The sequence below is a fragment of the Diabrotica undecimpunctata genome, chromosome 1 (assembly GCF_040954645.1).
Source record: "Diabrotica undecimpunctata isolate CICGRU chromosome 1, icDiaUnde3, whole genome shotgun sequence".
Lineage (NCBI taxonomy): Eukaryota > Metazoa > Arthropoda > Insecta > Coleoptera > Chrysomelidae > Diabrotica > Diabrotica undecimpunctata.
The window spans coordinates 120,928,337-120,952,216 of NC_092803.1; the positions used below are offsets into that span (position 1 = coordinate 120,928,337).

A 23,880-nucleotide genomic window follows, 5' to 3' on the forward strand; every position below is an offset into this window, starting at 1 on the left:
TTTATTTCTATACAGAGAGGTTTAGCACCAAGCTGAGATATTTCTCTCAAAACTATTACTGTTTAGTAGGGAATTTGTAAATTTGATGGTTATTTCAACTTTATTAATTACTCTCTTAAGTAATTAAAATTATTTCCAATTGGTTATTTGAGCTAGCAAATTCTGAATATTTCACTTTCTATAGAAAACGATAATGCGTTAAGTATTTTAATGAAGATGATGTACTCACATGTTCCAGTGGCCTTAAAAGCTTAAAATAAGAAATAAAAAAATTTGACCATGTTGTTTTTAATAAATTAGCCAAATGAGATATGTACTATTATTAGTCGAGTTAGGAAATATGGGACCAGAAAAAGTCATTACGTGTCAGACAGCACAAAGTTTAATATTAAGTTTTTCCAGGAATCATTAAATTTCTTTTTAATGACTGGAAGAAGATTTATTCGCCGAACAAAAAGTTGCTAGAAATCTCCTAGTAGATTTAATCTCCTATCGCTTAGGGAAGAAAAAACATCTGCAAGTTACAACATATCTCTAAGTGTTGAAGTTGATTTTGAAGATTTATACTATTCAACATTGCCAACATAGTGCCATTTGCTTCTTTTATGGGTTAGACTGTGTTTTTTTTCATACAACGACTACACTAGACTTCAAAGCCACTTTTCAAAGGACTAAACAATATTATTTTAGTTATTTATATGTTGTTGATACCCTAATAATGAAATCGTCTCCTATTATCTGGATGGTAATAATATATTTGAGAATCTGTGTATACATCTTAAACAAACACACTAAGGTTGTGAATGCAGTTATTGAAGATTGGGAGAATACCTATTCCCCAATACACTACCACTAAAAAGCAGTCTGCTAGCATTCCAAGACGTACGAATGATGTAGTAGTTAGAGTGCCCGTCGGCAAAAAAGTTTATGATGTTACTCTCTCTAAACTTTGGGTATCGCTTTATTAGGCCAAGTGTGACACGATATTCCTCTGCGACTTTTTTTTTGTTCTGTGGCGTTTTTCGTTTTGTTCGAGTCGTCAGACGCGTTGAATGACCTATTTATCATCAAACAATTTTATTTTTGTGTTTTTATAATTTTTAAGCTATCATTAAAAGAATATATTGTCTAACGGAACTTGTTTTCCGATTTTTTGTCTGACGGGTGAAATTTTTGAGAAAATTAGATGAAAAGCTCCCCAGAACCAAAAAAAAGTCGCAGAGGGAAATCGTGTCAGATTAGGCTTAATGAAGCGATTTCCAGAGTTTGAAGAGAGTATCTATCATAAACTGTTTTGCCAACGGGCACTCTAAATATAATTAGGAGTAAAGAAGAATTCACAAAGTCACATTGAATCAATTAATTCTGTTGATTTCTATTTTTAATTTTTTTTTATTGTAATTTTTTTAATAAGTCCCTCATTAAAAATATAATTTTTTAATGAATTAAAATAAATTTGCGCTTTATCGATTTCTTTCTCAAATGATTATATAAACCCATATTATGAATTTAATTTTAATAAATCGATGTAGTTTTGTCCAGGATTTGTTTACATCTGACTTTAATTCTAAAGTACGCAAAGCTCGAAAAAAACAAATTATTCATCTTGTACTCATTGCATACACTAATGGGACATAATTAGTTCTGCTTCCAAACTTGTATAACAAGCTACATAAATGTTCTCGTTCCAGCTATGATCATGAAAGCAAGATCGATGGCGATTCCAATGGAGCCGAAAGAGTTTTTAGTGGATCATCCGTTCGTTATTTTGTTACAACATGGAAATCGGGGAGAATCGCATCAAATTTTGTTCAATGGACGTATTTATAACCCCTTGGAATCTTGATTTTGTGACAATCACTAAACATTTATTATTACTTTATACTATTATTTATAATACTTTATTATTATTGTTATGATTAGAGTATGTTATAGATTTAGCGAGTATGAGTAATATGTATATGTATTAGAGATCACCTAGTATTTCCTAAGCAATAAAAAATAATTTTTTACATCTACAATTTTACTTATTCATAAAGCCTTATTAATAAAAATTGAGCAACTATTTTTATTTGCAAGAAAGTGTTTTTACAACTCCCATAGTAGTAGTGTAAAAAACATATGTGTAACTATTGTTTTACGTTTTTAAGAGAAATCACAAGACACAAATACAAACTGTTAAAGCTTGTGACCAGTGACCAGTAAGAACACCAGTAAATGTATTGAATATCTTTTTCGTTCAGATCTAGCAGGCGGAGTCATTAACCAAAAAATATGATTATGGAAATTGTTACATCAACATTCACTTAAACCAAGTAACAGTTTGAAAAATTTCGCTTTCGCAGGCATATTGTAATGTATCGTAGGTAGAGCAGTTTTCGGTTTTTAGTAGCCAGTAAAACCTCCTTACTGTGAACTAATAATTCCTACAACTATATTTTGTAGCTTGTAGCGAAATGAGTCGTTTGGCATTGTAGACCTTTTCATACTGCCACCTGAAAGATTTTTTGTTAAGTACCTGCTGAAGTCAGGTATTTAAATAACCTTTTTCTGGTTGTGGGCTCATGTTCGCTCGCTGGACCTTTTTCGATCCTTGCTGAGATTCATCGAAGTTTTTGTTTGTTTGTTCCTGGTCCATTCCTTTCCTACGAGAAACCATGGAATATATGATAAATACCAGCAGAGAAGATGTCAATAGAAGATTAATGAAACTTAAATGTTGCCTGCTATCCGTAGTTAATCCTCCTTAGCCTCTATTAGGTCGTACATACCTTATATAATTAGTGACAACGACCGAGCATGAATGATCTCACGAATGATCCAAGACCCGTTAGAATACAAAGTCTTCCGGCTCTCTTAACGTATATTACGGAAACTGATTTCTCAGCAAGAAATCTCCTTTATCAGCATTAATATGTGTTCAATCTTAAGCGTCTATATGTAATCATATATGTGTAAGTTTCAAAATCCTTTTCTGGGTTTCAAAACAAATCAACCCCCTAATCATTCAAACGCGTTAAGGTGGTGATATGGTTATAACTGCAGATAATTTAAGTGATTTACAGAATATGATTACATCATACATTCCATAGAAGACATTTGTGGAATAAAGATGAATTTAAACAAAACACACGATGAGTCACTGAAAATCCTAGAAAAAACCATGCATCATGAAAAATCCTACATAAACTATACCATGGATAGACTGTTTTGCAAATGAAGAAGTGTTTCGAAGAATAAACGAAGAATATTGAAAACAGTGAAAAACAGAAAACTAGAGTACTTTGAAACAAAGGGTAAGCGCAAGATTGGAAGAAGGAGAATTTCTTAGCTTATAAATTTAAGGGAGTGCTTTAATATGAGTTAGAACCGTCTCATAATGATTCCCAACTTCGAACAGGAGAAGTACAGTATAGAGCGACAGAGCAGAATAGCACAGAAAGCTTGGGGAGGTCATGGCGTATTAGTAGGCCATGACCTTCCCAAATGAGTAGGAGTAGTACAGTGATGATGATGATGATGGGAGAAGAAAGTAGAAATGCCTCTGTATTTTTGAATTATGTATGTTTTGTTTAATAGATATGCCATGCCGTTTTTTCTTGGATAGCTAAGGCATAAAAACTGGTTTATTATACACTGGAATTTTTCCTGTTTGTCTCTGTTCAAGTATGTCATGCCATGTAGAAGAAATAAAAAAAAAATAAATTGTAATAAAAATAAATGTAGTCAAATGTACATGCTCAATTTTTGTTTACTAGGCTAAAATTAAAATTAAAGATCAACAAAAACCTGCTACAGCTGCCCAATTTGAAAGGAATTACACCCACAATCATCAATAATAATGAATTAACATATTTTTAGAACCATTTTATACGGTCTTCCAGAATCCATATTTGCACTATATAAATCTATAACTATCTTACAATTTATAAAATTGCAAATATCTGTTATTATTGTAGTTCTTATTCTGGTATCAAATGCCTTTAGTTTCATAACTTTGTATACGCTGTACGAGTAAAATCTTATTTTTATTCAACTTCGTTTCTTCTATTTGTCTTTTCACATATTTATATTATTATAATATTACTCGTATTTTCTTCTATATCTCTTTTATCCTTTTGTATTAGGTACTTTTAAATGTTGAAGAAAACAATAACGAAATAACTTGAAAAATAATCTTGATGTTCAAGGATATTTCCTAGATTGGTATCTATAACGCTAGAACTGGCTGCATCTGTTGTAAATTTGCTATTTAGAATGAAGGGCTCAAACTCTTATCAAACAAGAAAACTGCAATTTTTGTTTTCATCTTATGGCATGTATACGACTTTAATAGTATTCAATAAGCAACTACTTTAAAGTGGATATTAAACAGTTATTGTTTCCTGCGTAATCGATGAAATCGATAAAATGTAATCAATATATTTGAATTAACTAGTAGTAACCATACTTTACTAAGGAAAAAAATAACATTTGAAATAAGAGCAAAAGAGGAAGCATCAAAATACTAATTATGATAAGGAAATTAAAAATATTCGCAAGCGGAAGTGAAGCTATGGAAGCGTGGCACACAATTATGAAGTCCAAATTGGTATTTAGAAAAGCAAAAAAAGGTATGTAAGACACTAATTCTATCGCCATCAACAATACTATCTGACAGCTGACAGCGAAATCTGAACGTTAAATCAGACAAATATCCTAAAATCCACAAGGAAACTGAATTCGTTTGTTTTTCGTGAAACAATACTATCTGACAGCTGACAGCGAAATCTGAACGTTAAATCAGACAAATATCCTAAAATCCACAAGGAAACTGAATTCGTTTAGTTGGCTGTATACCATGTATCACAAAAAAAATTTTATTTAAAATATTCTTTTATAAAAGGTATATTAATATAAAAACCATATCGGGCTACACCACAGAACGTTTTCGGAATAACTATTCCATTATCAGTGTTATCTGGATTTACATGTTTGAAGCCACTATATATTTGGGTAAAAACCTTTAAATGTAGATATTAGATAAATAAATTAGATAGTTAGATTAATTTAACTACAAGTGAAGGGTTTTCACCCATATACTTAGTGGCTTCAAACATGTAAATCCGGATAGCAGTGATGATGGAATAGTTATTCCGAAAACTTTCTGTGATGTAGTCCGATAGGGTTTTTATATTAATATACCTTTTATAAAGGAATTTTTTAAATAATTTTTTTAAATATCTTAAAGTTACAAAGATGATGAAGATAATGAATATATATACGATATATGCAATATTGCATATGGAGATATGTCATGGTAATGGCCCTTGAAGGAGGAGAAAAAACAAAGAAGTAAGCTAGTAGGGGAGCCTAGCATTATTTAAAAAAGACAAACGCGAAGAGTAAGCTGTTTGTAAGGATTTTGATATCGGATGGCATCTCAAATTTATACAAAAAATGCATTTATAGGAGAGCAGGCATTCTTTTGTTCTCAAAGATGTTTTGGTATATTTTTATCCGGTGTAACTATACCAATTAATTTAAGTTCTTCCATAAAAATTATAAATATTTAAATCTGGGAACCTTTATGGCTAAACAATTAGACTGGTTCATTAGATATATCTTTCTAATTATTATCTACAATATTACAAAATTACATCAATAACATTGTACTAAGTAATAAAAGATTTTATGCTTATAAAAAATTTCTTTTATTAACGACAGCTGTTTAAAATACCAGTTATTTGGTCAAAAAATCCAAACTTTGAGAGACAAAAATCTGTAAAAGTATTCTTCCAAATGGTATTTCATGTCATAGGATTAGGTACACTGTAATAAATAAATATAAAGGCTATTATTTGAAGTAAAACTGATTTTCATACCTTTTTTTAACTTGTTCATTTCTAAAGAGTATGTGCATAAAATGACTGCAGTTTTCTTGTGTTAAAGGCGCCCATAGACAACGTGTGTGTTTGAATTTAGTAACTGATGAAGTGCTTCAAGAAGTAGCCGTTTTGAAAAATAGTAAATTATGTTACTTTTCTGCCAGTTTCCTCGAATATTTTCTATAGTAAATATAATTTATTCAGTATCTATTTATGTTATTTAGAATGATGTTAGATTTATGAAAATCGATGTTATATGTTTTTAATTTTATTTAAGGTATACTTGTTACCACTGTACAATGAATGTATATCTTGAAATAAACCTCTTTTATAAATTTCTTTATTTTTTAAACATTACTGTACGCTTCTCGAGTACTATTTGGGAAACAACATGAAGAACTACATGATAACGAGTGTCCGTGGACTACTGTCAAAATAAAAATCAAGTAGATACAAAAGTTTATACAAATTTGATTCTAATACTTTTTCTAAACGCAAATTTTTATATTATCGTATAACAGTAACTAACGTTGGGAGCCAATTGCTTAATGCTTCGTCTAGCTCAGTCCCTCAGGTCTGGGTAAATGCAAATCTGAAAAGAGAGTATGGCAGGGACAAATAAAAGAGGAAATTAACTAATTATATTAACAGAAATGATTTTAATATTAAGAGAAAAGAAGCAAATTCTACCTAAAGCTGTACAAAATGTGAAAGTAATACTTATGGCAATAGTGTTAAATATATATTGTTGGCTTCATGCAGTTGAATGTAGTTAGTGTGGTTGTTGGCTTGAGATACTTATTAGGATGTAAGCCGGATATAAGCTGAAGTACTTCCAGGTAGGTGGACAGTCCACCATAGCAGCGGCCATGTTGTTACTGCAGTTTGTTACTGTTCCGTGTGTTTTCACTGTAAATAGGGGGAAAAGAAAAATTGATATAAAATGAGAAATCTTGTGTTATCGACAGCATAAATTTTAAACATTTTCTTGTCATTAGGTTATAGAAAAAATTTTAGAGAGAAAAGAGCAGACAGGAAGGATTTCTTCTTTTTAGAGAGCCGTCTCCATACCGAAGTTGGCAATCATAATGGCCATTTTTATTTTTGAACTTGCTGCTCTAAACAAAGCAATCGATCTGCATTGATATCAATCACGTATTCTGCATTCGGCCAACCAATCTTCTTTCTTGAATCTTTTATTATCTCAGTCTCAAAATTTCTTATTTTTGTCCTCTCATCACGTGGCCTAGGTATTAAAATTTTCTTGTTTGCGTAGTGGTGATAGGTTCTGCTTCTGTACAAACCCTCTCCAGTACTTCTTTCTTTGTAATTCTATCAGTCCATGATATCTTTAATACTCTGTGGTATAACCAGAGTTCCAAAGACTCGATTCTTTTTAAATTGCATTTGTTTAATGTCCAAGTCTCAGCTCCATATAATAATACTGAAAATATCATCGAATGGTGCGTAGTCGGATTTCCAAATGAAGATTTCTGTACGTTAGGAGTGGCTTCATTCGTATAAATGCTGATCTGGCAATCACTGTTTGCCTGATTATTTTTGCAGTATGCTCATTGGTTTCATTGATCAGTTCCCAAGCACTGATATTTTTCTACTTAATCTGGCAAGGATTAAATGAATATAATTATTATTAAAATAAATTGGTTAAATTAAATAAAGATCCTACTTTCATATACGATCGATTAATGAAGTTAAGAAACGCGGCCTAAATGTATAAAAACAATATTATAAGATTATCACAAAGTTATAAAAAATTCTCAACTACAAATATGAAACGATATCAATATGTAATTACCCCAGAGAGATTTAAACAACATAAATAAATTTTGGGACTGAAATTTCCCTTTAAATAGATGAAAGATATAAAAAAATATATATTTCCACTTCTGCATTGAAATAAAACTTGAAATGATAGAACTCGGAAATCACAATTGCCAACAGACAAATAAAATTTGTCGCTACTTGAATTAGAGCATAGTTATTTTATATATTTCTATGGAACAGCTAGTTACAGGGTGAATACACAAACACATTTGATTAGACAAAAGGATTAGTTGATAAAATGTTGATAACTATTTTTAGAAGAAAAATAGTAAAACAAAACAGATAATTAACAAATGAATAAAATCAACATAAATTGGAATAAAATTATCTGAAGAAAAATAACAAATATGTAGCGTTTATAACGTTGCAATGATACCTATATGCAGACACGTTAAAAATTACATATGTTAGATTCCTAATAATTTTTCAGCAATGTATTTGACATTTTCAATGTTAATTGGTAAACAAGCGACCGAAAATTATAAAACTAATTTTGCAATTATTAAATAACAAATACATAAATATTGTTTCTGGTCCTATCATCTCAGTTGAGAGAACAAGAAAGAATAATAACTCTTTATTTTTAGGTGGGTTTCGGCTTCTCTAATTACATTTCCGGCAGACATATATTGTCTGACTGTCTCCCGGAAAGTTTAGCGGTGCTCCCCTTTATCAAATACGAAGTTGCCACTTGGCGATTCGTTGTATTTGGGGATTACCATTTCGGCTTTGAACGATTTCTTTTAAGTTTCTTTTTAGCTGTATAACCTTCAGTATCGGTTATCCTAAATGGTCTTCTTATAGGATTTAATTTAAAGTTTTATAGGATTGTTTACGTCACGAAACATACCTAGCCTACTTTACTAGCTAACTCTACAACAAGTATGACCATCTATGTTTCATTGCTCTTGAATACCGATTCTAGATATCTATTAAAATAAATTACCATCCAAAGTTACCATTTTCTTTGTAGTACGTTATAACACCTTGAAAATGACTCTACTGCTGGATCTGTAAATATCACAGACCAACAGCCATTTTGGTGCCGGAGAAGTAAGAATTGAATTTAAATTTATTTGATGCTCTGGTATCAAAAATTTTTTTTCCTAGCAGCTCTAGTTTTTAAGATAGTTTTGACGCCAACCTAATATTGGCATTTTATAGAATAGAAATAAGTAATTTTTTAACTTCAGTAACTAACTTTCATTTTTAACGTAAGAAGATTATACGTAAATTACTTGTTAATAAAAAATAGGAATTCTACTATTTATTTAGGTATATTATATATATATATATATATATATATATATATATATATATATATATATATATATATATTATATATATATATATATATATATATATATATATATATATTACTATATATATATATATATATATATATATATTATATATATATATATATATATATATATATATATATATATATATATATATATATATATATATTAAAAACAAGGATAAAACACATATCACACAAAAAATGTACATGTGCTACTTATCACCAAAGAATTTTCTTTTATACCACTTTGTAGTAGCATGTATCCAGAACAATCTCTCCGAAGACTCCAACAATAGTGGGCCATTATAATATGATATTATATTATGATGACCCTATCGTCGTTAAAACGAGTTTTTATGGTTTTAATTAATATCTTGATGGAATCTTTCTCTATGTTCTTCACTGAAGTCATAAAAGTTTTTTCTAAATCGATTCAAGTGACTGAGGAGGTGAGTGCATTTCATGTTACAACCGAGTTTATTAAAATTGAAAAGCATATTTTCTATCAATTATATATATCTTAGGATTTACAAAAAAAATTGTACTACTGTACTTATGTACTACTTTAACAAATGACCACCAAGCGTTTAATTCAACTTCATTGATGCTGTGTGATCATCGAATATTCTGGTTTTTAGTTTTTCTGAGCTTAGTCCAGGGAATTTATGTAACAAATATCCAAAACATTGTTGATATAGATCTTGTGACGGATAGCACTTTTAGATAGCAGACTCAGTACAACACAGGTTTAATTTATATAAAAATACCTATATTAAATCAATAACAAAATAAAATTAGGTTCTAGATAATAAGTGCAATAAAAATTTATGTCAATCCTGGCGACGGCGGTATCGATGGTGCTATGACCCACTGTTTAATACCTACGAAAAATAAATACAATTAATAGAATAAAAATCGAAACGAAAATGCGATGTACACAATGCGTAATACACACATACACACGCTAAAGAGAAGGATTGATCTGGGTTAGAGGTGTACGGATCGATCAACACTTGATCTGGCAAGGAGCGGGAAGTGACTAATCAACACTTAGTCACAGAATGGTTATGTCTCAGATCAACACTCTAAGACTGGTTCAGAGCTGTCACTAGATAAACACTCTAGCAGAAACGGTTGGCCTTTGGCTAACACCCTAGGCACAGTGGAGTTGTTTTACACGGCGTACGTTGTTTTATACCGTCGCCGGCCTTTTATCTCCTCCAGCGCGCATCGATGGAACTGGAACTTAGCGGTGGGAGTGCTTGCGTACGGAGCGATGGCGGAACGGTGGCGATAGCTGATAATGACGTCGTTACAATCTAAAGCCTTTACCAAATTGCAAGCTCCAAGTGGGAATATATTTTTTTTTTCTTGAAACTAAAGGCTTGTTGACTAAGTTGTGATTTTCTTACATGATGACATTTCTGAAAGGCCAATCTTCTTTAATCCAGTGCTTTTTTGCGCTTTGCTGATTTTGCTATATCAAAGGCATAGCAAATAAGTATGTTTTGTATATCCACTTTACTTTGTTTTGTTTTGTATAACCATAAGTTTCTGCTGAAAGTTGTTCAGTTGTGGGTTGTTTTTAAAATAGTTACAAATTGCCCACTCTTTGTCTTGAATTATTGGTAATACTTTATCAGCACTATCTACTAATAGCTCACTGCATTTATCTATGCTTAAACCAGCTGCCCGTTTTATTTTATTTTTTTTTTGCCTATTGAATGAATCATACTTGGCGTGCAATGCTTCCATTTTAGTTAACCTCTATTTGGTTTCTAATTTTAATTAGGTACAGATAGTTCAGAATCGGGGGGAAGTAGAGTCTTGAAACTTTGGTTAGGCATTAAGAGTTTCGACAAACAGTTTCGTTACATGTAATAATTTAGTCTAACCCTTTGATACTCCATTGTATTGGTTTATTAGTATAAGTTTTAGCAACTAAAAGTCAACAAGCTATTTATTCCCGCCTATTCTTTATTGCATCGGCCAAATATAAAAATTAATAAAAGCTTACGATAATTACTAACTTATGCTTACCTTATTTTCCACTTTATAATATTCTTTGGAGCGTGCACATCGTCTTTTTCTGCTCAGGCCATACTTTATAACAGTATATCATCCGGATTTTTGCAGGTTGTAGTTCCATCATACGCCGTTATACGCATGCTACCAAGCCACGTTTTAGCGGTATTAAGAAATTAATAAAAAAATCAGATGAATTTTGAATGAACACAGCAACTCCTTATTTAAATAATAAAAAAGATATTTCAACATACTACACATTTAAAATTTTAGGTATGCAAATAATGTTGTGCTGTTTGCCACCCCCACCTGAAGAGTTCGTCGCCGATCATCCCTTCTTCATTTTACTAAAAGAAAAAAGTGGTGAAGATTCTATCAGCAAACTATTATTTGCTGGAAAAGTATTTTCACCTAGGTGTTAAAACGTTCGTGATTGTTTCTAAATATATATTAATACATCTGGGTAGGTATAACGAAGCTATTTGAATGCGTTTTTTAATCAAGTGTGTATCATTTTGTCGATAGTGCAAGTTAAAAATATATCAAAGTTCATACATACCTCTTAATATTTTTAGACCACTAAAAAATATTTTTTCAAATAAAAATAAGAAATAAAATAACAAAATCCATAAAAAAAATTTTATGGCTCTCTATACCTTACTTATAGGTATAGTGTGCCAATACAAATGAAAGGAATTAATTATATTTATTAGGAAAAAATACTACTAATACAAGGAAAAATATCTGGCAGAAGTGGTTCTAGGAGAAGATTTTAAAGAAGTCAGTCACAACAACACGATAAAGGTAGAATAGCCGTGATAATCACGAACATTCAGTAACGAATAGGCACTTACAAAAGAAGAAGAAGAAAAAAGAAATACCGTTTGAGTTGTACGGGCCGACATGATTTTTTTGTTCTGACATCGTTTTTCACGTCATGTGTCATATCACATCCCCAGTACTTACAATTTTCTGTTCTATTGGATGATTATTAATGATAGTTTTTGATCTCACTGCAGATTTACGTATAAAAGCCCGAGGTTTTTTTATTTGTTGATACTTTCATTTGGTATATCTTAGATAGATAAATTCCTTCGTCATACTTTATGTAAATACTCCATCAATAGTAGATCAATTTAATAGAATACAATTTCTAATTTGTATTAGTTTATTTGCGTTGAAGGAATACTAGTCTCTCCCCCTTCTCTCTCTCTCTCTCTTTTTCTCCAATGGCACTACAGCCCAAATCGAGCCTTGACCTCCTCCAAAGTCTGTTTCCAAACTTGTCGGTCCCGTGCCAATCTTCTTAAGGTTTTCACGTCTCGCAAATTTTGGGCATCCTATGCCACTTCATCCTCCCACCTCTTCCGTCCTTTTGGTCTTGGGCCCTGTATTATACTATTTAGGCCTATTTTCGGCCTCCATTCTCATTACATGACCAGCCCATCGAAGTATCTGAAGTTTAACGAATTCTGATATCGGTGCCTCTTTGAACAATTGGTAAAGTTCATGGTTGTACCTGGATCTCCATACTCCGTTTTTGTTAATAGGTCCAAATATCTTTCTTAAAACTTTTCTTTTAAAGACCACCTTTCATTTTGTGTCTTTTGTCATCACCCATGTCTCGCATCCATAACATACTATTGGTCTGGTCTGGAATAGTTTTGTAGATTCTGATTTTCGATGTCCAGTGGATGTTCAGAACAACGAAATTAAAATTCTCTGTTACGCTGACGAGACAATATTGATAGCCTAAAACGAAGATACCATTCAAAGACTAGTTCACAGATTTAATACAAGGGCAAAATAATTTAAAATGACTATTTTATTTGGTACATGACAGTTTATTTTGGTAACACACTGAGGTATTTTGGAAAAAAGATACTTTGTGTCTCCCATCTTAAACATAGCCTGAGTACATTTGCTACTACAGTTACTGTGGATCAATAAGCCTATCCATTTTCTCTTTGCTTGTTCGTGAAGAAATAATTGTAATCAGTTCTGCCTTGTTTCATTAAATGCCGGAACAAGTTATTGGTGAAGATATTGAAACGTTGTGTTTGATGCATTGAAAAGTAATTGGGTCTAAACCCGAATAATGGATTAAATCAGACTCTCTTACAATTTAATGATTAAGATTATTTGTTCTTTAATTTCGAATTTGCTTTTTTGATTGAGTTAATTTGGTTGAGGTGATTAACAACTAATAATTAGATTTAAAAAAAATTTAACGTATTTCTTTACTTAAAGTATAGTTTAACAGCATCCTAACAACAATAGGCTCTAATGGAAGTCAGTAACGGATCTACAATGTTGGAGTCAAATGTCTTACTAGTAAAAATGTATCTTCAGTAAATGCTGTATCTAGAGTATTTCAATTTTACAATATGTTGGCAAGTTTGATTTAGTTTAATTTTTTTATTGACTTTCATAAAGTTTGTTACTGTTTTATTTGTACTTTTTCCTCTGGAAACATATACTTCCGTTGTAGGGGTACTATTTTTATATATTATTGTTTCAAAATATTGTATTTCTTTTTGTCATATACTTCCAAAAATTTAGCCGTACTTTACGTATTATGTCCGAGGTATCCTCTATTTTTTTTTCTGAAATTCTTTAAATAATTGCTTAACCATGAAATTTTCTTTTCTCGCCTTCGATTCTTCAGTTTCCGTTCAAATTGGAGTTTGTTCATAATTTCACATAAAATATGAGCAATACATTAATATTCCTTTTTGTTCTGATCTACAACGTTAATTGATCTCTCTTTCTCCCTCTCCCTTTCTTTCCCTTCCCCTATGACCCATTCTCAGTTTCATCAATCCTCACTACCTCTCTCTCTTTCTCTCTCACACGCACATACACGCACACAGATTTCTTAAACTCATAAGTGATTGATGACTATTTTGTTGTCTTTAAGTATTACTTGAACCAATATATTTCTTTTTCTTCACGTGCCATATCAGAATTATCCGACGTTGGTGATCACCATTGCAAAGGCTTTTCGATCTTCTGCCGCGTGGAATAATTGTTCTTCATTGGATATCTGAGTCCATTCACGAATGTTTTTTAAACAAGGAACTTGTTTTCTTCCTACAGCTTTACGGCCTTCTGTTTTGTTTTATAGGATCAGTTGTAATATTATGTCCCAGATAAGCCATTTTCTGGTGTTTAACAGTCTTTAGCAATTCTGTATCCTTTTTGATCCTCCTTAGTACTTCCTCATTAGTTTTTCTTGCTGTCGAATGTATCTTCAGATCCGTCTATAAATCCACATTTCCAGTGCTTCAATTCTATTCATGCTTGATAGTGTCTAGTTTTAAACTGATATTATTATTTCAAAGAAATGTCTTCATTTTCATAAAAGTAGCTTTAATCATTGCTATTCTGCGTTCTATTTTTATGCTTAGTTTTGTAAGGAACGTTCTATTTTTCAGCCATTATTCAGCCATTAGTGTAGTATTATCGGTATAGCAAACCATGGTTATCAAGTTGTTCTCAAGTTTACATCTAATATTAAAACAGGCAATTGGTGAGGGAGATATGGGATAGGCTATTTCCTCGTCTAATTGAGCCGAGTCTTGATTTATTTTCTATAGTTTCGGTTATATTATTCCATTCTTGATCAAGTCTTATTACTTTTATAATATTGTTGTAATACTAGTATTTTACTTTAACGATTGGTATATCTATCTTATTTTCTGGTAATATTTTTAGAAGGTCTTTCTACTGAGCATTGTCGAGCGATTTTACTTTTAAGTTATTTGTAAGTTTTTTTAATTTCTTGGTCTTCTTCAATTTTAACTATTTTATTTGGGGAATCGTAACACTTCATACTTATGGAATTATAGTTTTCGGTGTTGCTTTAGGGTTCCCTTTTGAAAAAAAAGGCGAAAGATTATACGAAACACTCGCCATTAGCTAAAAATTATCTTGTCAAAGATCTTTACCGAGTACTCTTTCTTTTATTTGTTCAAGCGAAAGAATTAATGATCTTGGATAAATATCTATTGTGCTACCATTTTATGATCATTTTTATTATCTAGTACTAGTATATATTTGGTTGTTTCGTCATCATCTTTCATTTTAATTTGTTTACTTTGGCTTCACACAACACTCTTTATTGACTTCTGTTCCAAAATATCAGCTGGCCAAAGTGTTTCGTTTAGGTTCGAGACCTGTGTTGTGGGTTGCATACACATTTAAATTTTCGATTAGCCATTACATAATAATACATATTTATCAATAGCACCAAAATATGCCTTTCCTATCCTCAGTTTGTTAATTTTGCCGTGTATTTAAGTACAAACGAATATTTTTGGTTGTTTCCTAAATTATATTAACATTTTAGGTTTTGAAATGATGTTCAGGTGTATGCCACCTCCACCAGAAGACTTTAGTGCAGATCATCCCTTCTTAATTTTGTTGAAACAACAAAGTGACGAAGATTCTAGCAGTAATTTCCTCTTTGCTGGAAAAGTTTTTACTCCGATTTATTAGTATATTCACTTCTATTATTAAAGGGATTAATCATATTATAACTTAAAAAGTAGCTATTATGTTAAGCCATTCTTCATATTTTTACATTTTCCAGTTAGTAATGGCTTCTATATTTTGCATATAGAGCTTTATGGAATTATTAAATTGTGGTCTTGAATTGTCTCTATATTAGCCTTCAACAAAACAAGACATCTGACACTTTTTTGCATCGTGTTTATACTTTTAAGCTTTTATAAATTGTTTTATAACTGATACAAAGTAATAAATTGTTCTAATTAAATTTATTCTTTTTGATTAAAAATTCAACGCAGCCTTTTTATATCTTTCAAACATTAACTGAACTAACAAAAAATTACATTTAACGTTGCAACTGTAGTTCCAATCTATAACAAATATAAAAAAAAGAAAACAAACAAAATTGCAAAAATTCTGCGTTTTTTTTTTAATTTTGCAATTGCACAAAAATGGATACCTACTTTCTATGATCTCGAGGAAGTTTATTTGGATATTATCGCTGATGCCGATTTGAGAACTGTCGTGCAATTTTTGAATTTTGTAGCCGAGTTCCTGAGTTATTCTATTAAGTTTATTAATCAATTCTTTCGATAATAATGAGACTTCCTGTCAGACATATTTTCAAAAAATCATGTTCTTGTTATTTGAATTACTACCAATGATTTGTTTTACGATAACTTCTATATATGATCAGATTCGTCTAAACCGGATAAAAATTCATCTGCTTGTTGTTTTTATTTTCGAACGCTGCTTTCAGTAAATTCTCCAATTGTACATTAAAATGAAGCAACAAGTTACCTTGTAACGAAAATCAACTCAAGTTGTCAAAGAGAAGAAGATCAGGTGGTAATAAGCCGATCGTACATAAAAACAATACGAAAGCATCGTTTCTCATTCTCGGGAATAGGTAGAGATATGGCTGATAGCCAGAGTTTGACAAAAGGAAAACAAGAATACTGAGTTGTAGCAACTGCAAAAATCGTCAGAAAACATATCAAAGAATTGCATAAGCAAAACTACTAAAATTGACACGTTTACTTATATGCTGCAAAAAAATCTTCAATAAAATAGTAAACTTCAAAAAATGTATTTATTAAATACTCAAAAAATTTAAGGACACGTATTAACATCAATTAATTTATTACTACATAGATTGCGGTCTTTAATAAAATGAAAACAAAAGATTATTTAAACCATAAATTAATTACTACTTAAAATTTACAAAAAAAAATGATAAATAAAAGATATTAGACTGCAATCTTTTAAGAAACGAAAACAATCTTTGGTTTATCTTATAATATATCACAAAAAAGAAAGACACATAACATTTTTGTAATTAATAAATGAGTAACTCTCAATAAATACGAAATTAATCATATACTTTAATAAAAAGATAAGTACGAATTCAATAAATTAATGGGTAATACAAATGTGTCCCTAATTGACCGATAAAAAAATATTTATACTCACTCAAATTCAAGCAGCAGTGATTGAAGGGGCATTAATCTTGCCGACACATATTCTAACGCCAAAATAAAGTATGTGTTCAGAAATCGACACAAAATAAGGGTATACATTTTTTTTACATCACCCTTTAGTCCTTCTCTTCTTATCGGCAGAGGTACGGAAATCGAAAACGGTACAAAACAATTTAAGGGTGCCAGCTCAGTCATTCGCAGGATATAAAAAACTTTTAGATTTTAGTGTTTAGATGAAATGTCAAAAAAATAATTAAACTTACCACATACGTGAGTTTTTACTATGAAACTATGAGTAAAGCTGCCTCTATATATACAGTTTGGTTCGTGAGAAAAATTTCAAACTTCTTACTTAATCACACCAAGACAAAACTAATGGCATGGGAACTCAAGTACGTAATAAAAACGGTCTACGAATAGTTATATGTAAAGTGCTCACCAAAATTTTAAATTCAAGAAAATAAAATGCTACAACCTAAACCATGATTACTTCGGACGAAAACAAACGAAACGTGCTCTAAAAAAAATTTACACCCACATTCCAAACAGCTATAACTTTCAATAAGTAACTACAGTCAGTTTCGATTCTTAGCTACAAATAGGTACTGTGATAGAGTAACACCTTTTCACATAATGATTAATTTACACAATTTAAATTTAAATTTTTGTTTCACTGATAACTGATAGATTAATACCTTTGTGCATAATGATTAATTTGCACAATTAAAATTTGAACCTTTGTCCCACATTATATTTTTGAAATTTATCAAGAATAATAAATTACAATTGAATTAATGTAGATACAGTTTTTTGATAATATAAACACATGTTCCCAAATAAAAAATGAGGATTTTATTTTTATTCCATTTTTGTCTATCCCCTTCTTCAATCTAGGGCAGCGGTCGGGGAACTGGGGTAAATTACCAGAAATGGGGTAAAAATAAAAATTTTGGGGGCCACGCCATCTTATTCCATACCACTAGAGTGTTCTCGAGTTATATATTTGCGCAGTAAAGCACAGCCGGTTAGACGGCCACATTCTGGTAGATGGTTATTCAGATAGTTAAAATGCCGAAAAAAAATTAAATTGAATTTTTTTAATTGTAATTTTTGTTTCTACCACAATTATTATTATTACTATAATTTGTTACAGTACCCCAAATTGTCAACCCTTAATTGCACCCCAATGGGTTTCAATTTGGTATAACAGTTGAGGGAAAAAAATTCGCCCACTCAGAAAATATAAGTAAATGATAAAAAATCATGTGATATTTTTCTTGTATTATTAGATTCTAATTATACTAAAAAAATATATGAATTATAAAATAACAAGAAATTATTATTTACGTATTTTTCTGTGGGGCGCATTTTTTTTTCCTCAACTGTATATTGTGGCTGGAGTTACACAAAGATTTAACGAAGAAACGCTCAACGACAACGGTGAAAGACTTCTAGAACTTTGTTTAATGAATAACCTCCGAATTAACAACACATACTTTGACCACCCAATACAACATAAGATCACCTGGTCAGATACAAGAGGACGTAACTCTATGATTGACTACATTGTAACAAACAGACAAATATACCCCAAGAATATAACAGATGTGCGCACTCTATCTTTCGCCAATGTAGGATCCGACCATGGCCTGATACTAGGAAAAATAAACATAGCAATAACCACAGAAGGCAAGCGAAATACAAAATTACAAGAAAAGTTAAACATAGAAAGCTTAGAAGAAGAAGGGACACAAAACATGTATAGAAACAGACTAACAGAAAAGCTAAACTACCTAGAGACTAAAAAGAATATAGAAGAAACCTTCAAAATTATTAAAAAATGTATCCTATAAGCAGCGGAAGAAGCTTTAGGTAAAAGAAAAGTTAACAGAAATAAACAGGAATACAAAACACCATAGTATGACGAAAGGGAGAAAGCACTAACAAATGAAAATGAACAAGCTTTCCTAACATGCAAAGGAGTCAAGACACTGGAGGCACGAGAAGACTACGTGAGAATCAGGAATAAAGTAAACCAAGAAATAGATAACATCAAAAAAGAACACTGGGAAAAATTTACCAAAGATATGGAATACGACCTCTATGGATCCCAGAAAAAGGCGTGGAAGATGATAAGGAGATAAAAAACAGAACTGAATGAATTTGTACGCATAGATAACATTACGGAGGAACAATGGACTGAGCATTTCACGAAATTATATGGAGAAGGAGAAGAAGAGAACAGAGAAAGAATCATTAACGAAACTCACGATAGAGTACTAATATCAGAAGAAGAGCTACCAGAAAGAATGAATAAATTAAAAAAAAAACAGAAAAGCACCTGGACCTGATAAGATAAACAATGAACTGCTAAAATATGGAGGAACAACACTACGTAAATGGCTCCTAAAATTATTCGTCGATATAATAATTACCGGAATAGTACCAGCGGAATGAAAGGAAAGTCTCCTGCTACCGATACTTAAAAAGGGAGACTCGAGAGATCCTGAAAATTATAGAGGCATTAGTCTGATAAATAGTACATTAAAATTGTTAACGGCAGTCATAAAAGATAAAATCGAGAAAAAAGCGAACATGACAGATGAACAACAAGACTTCCGGAAGAACCGCAGCACAATAGACGCAATTTTTATTGTCATACAAATAATAGAGAAGTCTATTGAATATGGAAAACCAGCATACATGTACTTTGAAGATTTAAAAAGTGCTTTTGACAGGATGAAGCGAAATGACATCTTGAATTTATTACAAGCTGAACAAGTAGATCATCAGATAATAAGGACAATTAATAAAATTAACAAGAACAACAAGATCAGAGTTATAATGCCAGCAGGGGAAACAGAATGCATAGAACTAAAAGGAGGAATCCGCCAAGGGGACTCGCTCAGCCCATTGTTATTCAATATGGTGATGAATCAAATAATTCGTGATGTAAGAAAACGACACGGATACCACATGGGAGCGCATAAAATCACGATACTATGTTATGCCGATGATGCAGTACTAATTGCTGATAACGAAGATGACCTACACAGGCAGCTCCACACCTTCAATATCACACCAAACAAACTTAATATGAGAATATCAGTAGAAAAAACTAAATGTATAGTGATCAGTAAAGAGCCGCGTAGATGCAAACTAGAAATAGATAGCAAAATTATAGAACAAGTAATGAAATTCAATTACCTAGGAGTAGAGATCACTAGTGACAGGGATATAAGAACAGAAACCACAAGGCAAGCATCAAAAGCGGCAAGAGTAAGTGGTTGCCTCCAAGAAACCATATGGAGAAACAAATATCTGACCGCGGAAAGCAAAATGAAAGTATACAACAGTAAGACCAATCCTAGCATATGCAGTGGAGACAAGGACCGATACAAGAAAGACGAAACAACAAATCAACAATATCGAAATGAAAGTATTAAGATCAATAGCGGGCATATCATTAAAAGACAGACAAACCAACAGAAGTATACGCTAATATAATATGAAAGATGCTAAAAAGAGGCGATTTCGTTTTTTTTCCTTAGCCATGTGTTAATATCAACTTACATACACAATAATATTTTGGGGTAATGAATAAAAAAGTTCCCCGACCGCTGATCTAGTGTTAGCCGCAACTATTTATTAAACAGGAAGTACCTAATATTTTTATTGTTATCTAAAATATATTGTTTTAGATTTGGGAATGACGTTCTTTAGTATGTTTAGAGTTTTTAGTTCTTTTTTAGTGTAGATGTTTTATTTTTTGCATAAAAACTGCCCTCCTTTGAAAAAAAAACAAGAGGAACTTTTTCTCGAAATATCTCATTGTCATACCATGTTTTTGTTTAAAAAATTAAGACCCTTGCCCGTATGAGCGCCAATGATGAATATAAAATTTTTGATTGTATGTCAAAAAATGTGTAATAACTACTTTTTAAAACCCATAACATTTCATTTGCATATATCAACCGGTTTTACAGCAATATCTTCACTTTTATGAAAAATTTAGACACCACGTATCTCGGAAAACGTAGCATTTGCGGACGTACATTTATAAAATATAGCAAACTATCATTATTTTTTCATGCAGAATCACCTCCTGAAGTTTAGCCCATTTATTTACTAATACACAGTATATTATTCAAATATATATTATTCAAATGATCTAAAAACCAACAGTTTTAAGTTTTGTAACTCAGAAACAATAATTGATTTCTGAGTCTTGAAACAATGAGAACTTTTGATCAGCCTGAGCAAAGCTACCTCTCTGCCAAGTTTCAGCCAATTTAACTAAAACCACTCAGGTTTTGCGTAGATAAACTTGATCAAATGGGGAGTATACCTACTGTACTTTAATTTGTACACCATTTCATTTAAATATTTTGGTTTTATTAATATATTTAAACCATAATAGGGTATACTATAATTCAAAGCAGATCTATTGGTTTCTATTAGATCGTAATTGTGCGCAGTGTTTGTGTACCATTGAAACATACTAAAAAAATAACTCCTCTATTATCTTTTATATCTTTCATATAACTTACATACTTTACTTAATCAGTAGACCCATTTTTACCTTTCGGTGTTGGGCCGTTTAAAATACAATTCATTAAATTACAATATTTGACAGTCTTCTGAGGTGTCCTAGCTCTTAACGAACTTTCTCCGTTCCTTCCTATTGGATGCCATCTGTGTTGCTTCCTGCCAAGTCTTACCCTTACTCTGCAGTATCCGCGAGAGGTCACTGTTTCATTCTTTAATGGGTCTTCCTCTTCTGTTCTTCCCTATTGGTTTGGCGTCCCACACTCTTTTTACTTGTCTATTATTGTCCATCCGGGTTATATGTCCGAACCATGTCAATTTTTTCTCCTTGATTGACTCGAGTATCGGTTTGATTTTGAGTCTTTCTCTTATTTCTTCATTTCTGATTCTATCAGTTCTTTTTACTCCTATCGTTCTTTTGGGGTATTTCATCTCTACTGCCTGAATTCTGCTCTGATGTCTTTTGTTTAATATCCAATTTTCTGCTCCATATGTCACTGTAGGTCTATATATTGTTTTGTATATTGTCATCTTGGTCTTTGTTGATATTTCTTTGTTATTAAGGAATCCTCTATTTAGTGCTTGGAATAGTTTTCCTGTGTTTTCCATTCTGTTGTTAAGATCGTCCTCGATGTCTCCTTTGTTGTTGATTACTGTTCCTAAGTATTTGTATGAATTTGTCTGTATTATTTTTTGTTGGTCTATCATTACTTCTATTTGATCTTCCGTCCCGTGTTTCCTTGATATTTTCATTATCTGACTCTTCTCTTTGTTTACGTTTAAGTTGTATTTGCTTGCTTCTAGGTTCCATTTCTCTAAGTTGTATTTCAGTTTTTCTGCAGTTGCCGCAATTAATATTATGTCGTCTGCAAATATACACATCTCAGCATTTATCATTTGCATTCTGTTCCAACCGATGCAGTATTTCTTGAATGTTTTCTTACATTCTTTCACTATCTCATCTATTTCATTTATGAATAGCACTGGCCTGAGACTTCCCCCTTGTCTTACTCCTTGAGTTGTTTCAAACGGTTCTGACTGTATATTTAACATTCTTACTGTATTTGTTGTTTTCATGTATATACTCTTTGTTGCTTTTATCAGTTCTTCACTTACTTGTTTCTTCTTTAGGCTTTCCCATATATCTTTTCTTTTGACTGAGTCGAATGCTTTTTCCATGTCTATAAAGCTCAGATATATTTCTTTATTTTTCTTTAAAGCTTTTTCTATTACTTGTTGCATGGTAAATATATGGTCTTGTGTGTTGTGTCCTTTCCTGAATCCACTTTGTACGTCGTCTAATTTATGTTCTATTTCTTTTCTAATTTTCCTTTCTATTATGGTTTCGTATACGTTTGCTGCTACACATAGTAGTGATATACCTCTATAGTTCCTACAGTCTCTTGTGTTTCCTTTCTTGTATATAGGTATAATTACTGCATTTGTCCATTCTCTGGGTATTACTTTTCTCTTCCATATTAGGTTATATATGTATAACAATTTTTCTTTTGCTTTTACTCCTATATATTTCATCATTTTTGGTGCTACTTCATCGCTTCCTGGTGCTTTTCCAATCTTTATCTTTCTTATTGCTTCTTCCAGTTCTTCTTTTTCTATAGTTTCTGGATTTTCCGTGTTTCTCATGGATATTCTCTTGTTGTGGCTTTCCTTCTCCATTGAATTCGCTTGATTTCCATTCAGTATCAGCTGAAAATGTTCCCTCCATCTTTTCATTATTGTCTTATTGTCGTTTAGTATTGTTCCTTCCTTGTTCATTATTTGTTCCAGTTTCGTTTCTTTGTTGCTTCTTAGGTTTTTCAGTGTTCTGTAAAATAATTTTACGTTTTCTGTGCTGTTTTCTTCCATTTTTTCCCCGAATTTTTTCCAACTTTTCTTTTTCTCTTTCTTAACTATCTCTTTAACTTTTGTTCTTTGTCTCTTATAATTTTCATATTTTTGTTGTGTTTTGTCTTGTATGTATTCTTTCCATAATTTCTTCTTTTCTTTTATTTATCTTTTCACTTCATCGTTCCACCAAGATGTTCGTTTCCCTCTGTTGTTATTTCTTGTAGTTCCACATATTGATTTAGCTGTTTTTATCATCGTATTTTTAAATTTTCCCCATTCTTCTTCTATTGTTTCTGTTATTTCATGTTCATTGTCCATCTCATTCTCTAGTCCTTCTGAGTATCTTATTTTCGTTGTTTCTTCCCTTAGTTTATAAATTTTTATTATTTCTTTGTGTTTTCTGTTTATGTTCTCATTTCTTTTTATTTCTTTTCTTTTGCTTTTGAATGTG

At 31.5% G+C, this 23,880-nt stretch overlaps 1 protein-coding gene across 22 annotated transcripts in view; it reads left to right on the forward strand.

Moving 5' to 3' along the window:
- The window catches only part of LOC140431103 (leukocyte elastase inhibitor-like), a 228,099-nt gene that overhangs the window by 121,036 nt on the left and 83,183 nt on the right, over positions 1 to 23,880 (forward strand). For 3 of the 22 annotated variants that reach the window (XM_072519099.1, XM_072519104.1, XM_072519100.1), the window contains exon 4: positions 11,314 to 11,503. The exons of 15 other annotated variants lie outside the window; for them this stretch is intronic. In XM_072519099.1, the coding sequence (XP_072375200.1) occupies positions 11,314 to 11,462 (149 nt within the window). In that variant the 3' untranslated portion in view covers positions 11,463 to 11,503. Of the gene's footprint in view, positions 1 to 1,691; positions 6,203 to 11,313; positions 11,504 to 15,391; positions 15,821 to 23,880 lie in introns of those variants that run through there. 4 more of the 22 variants (XM_072519093.1, XM_072519119.1, XM_072519054.1 and 1 more) reach the window with 4 other exon arrangements.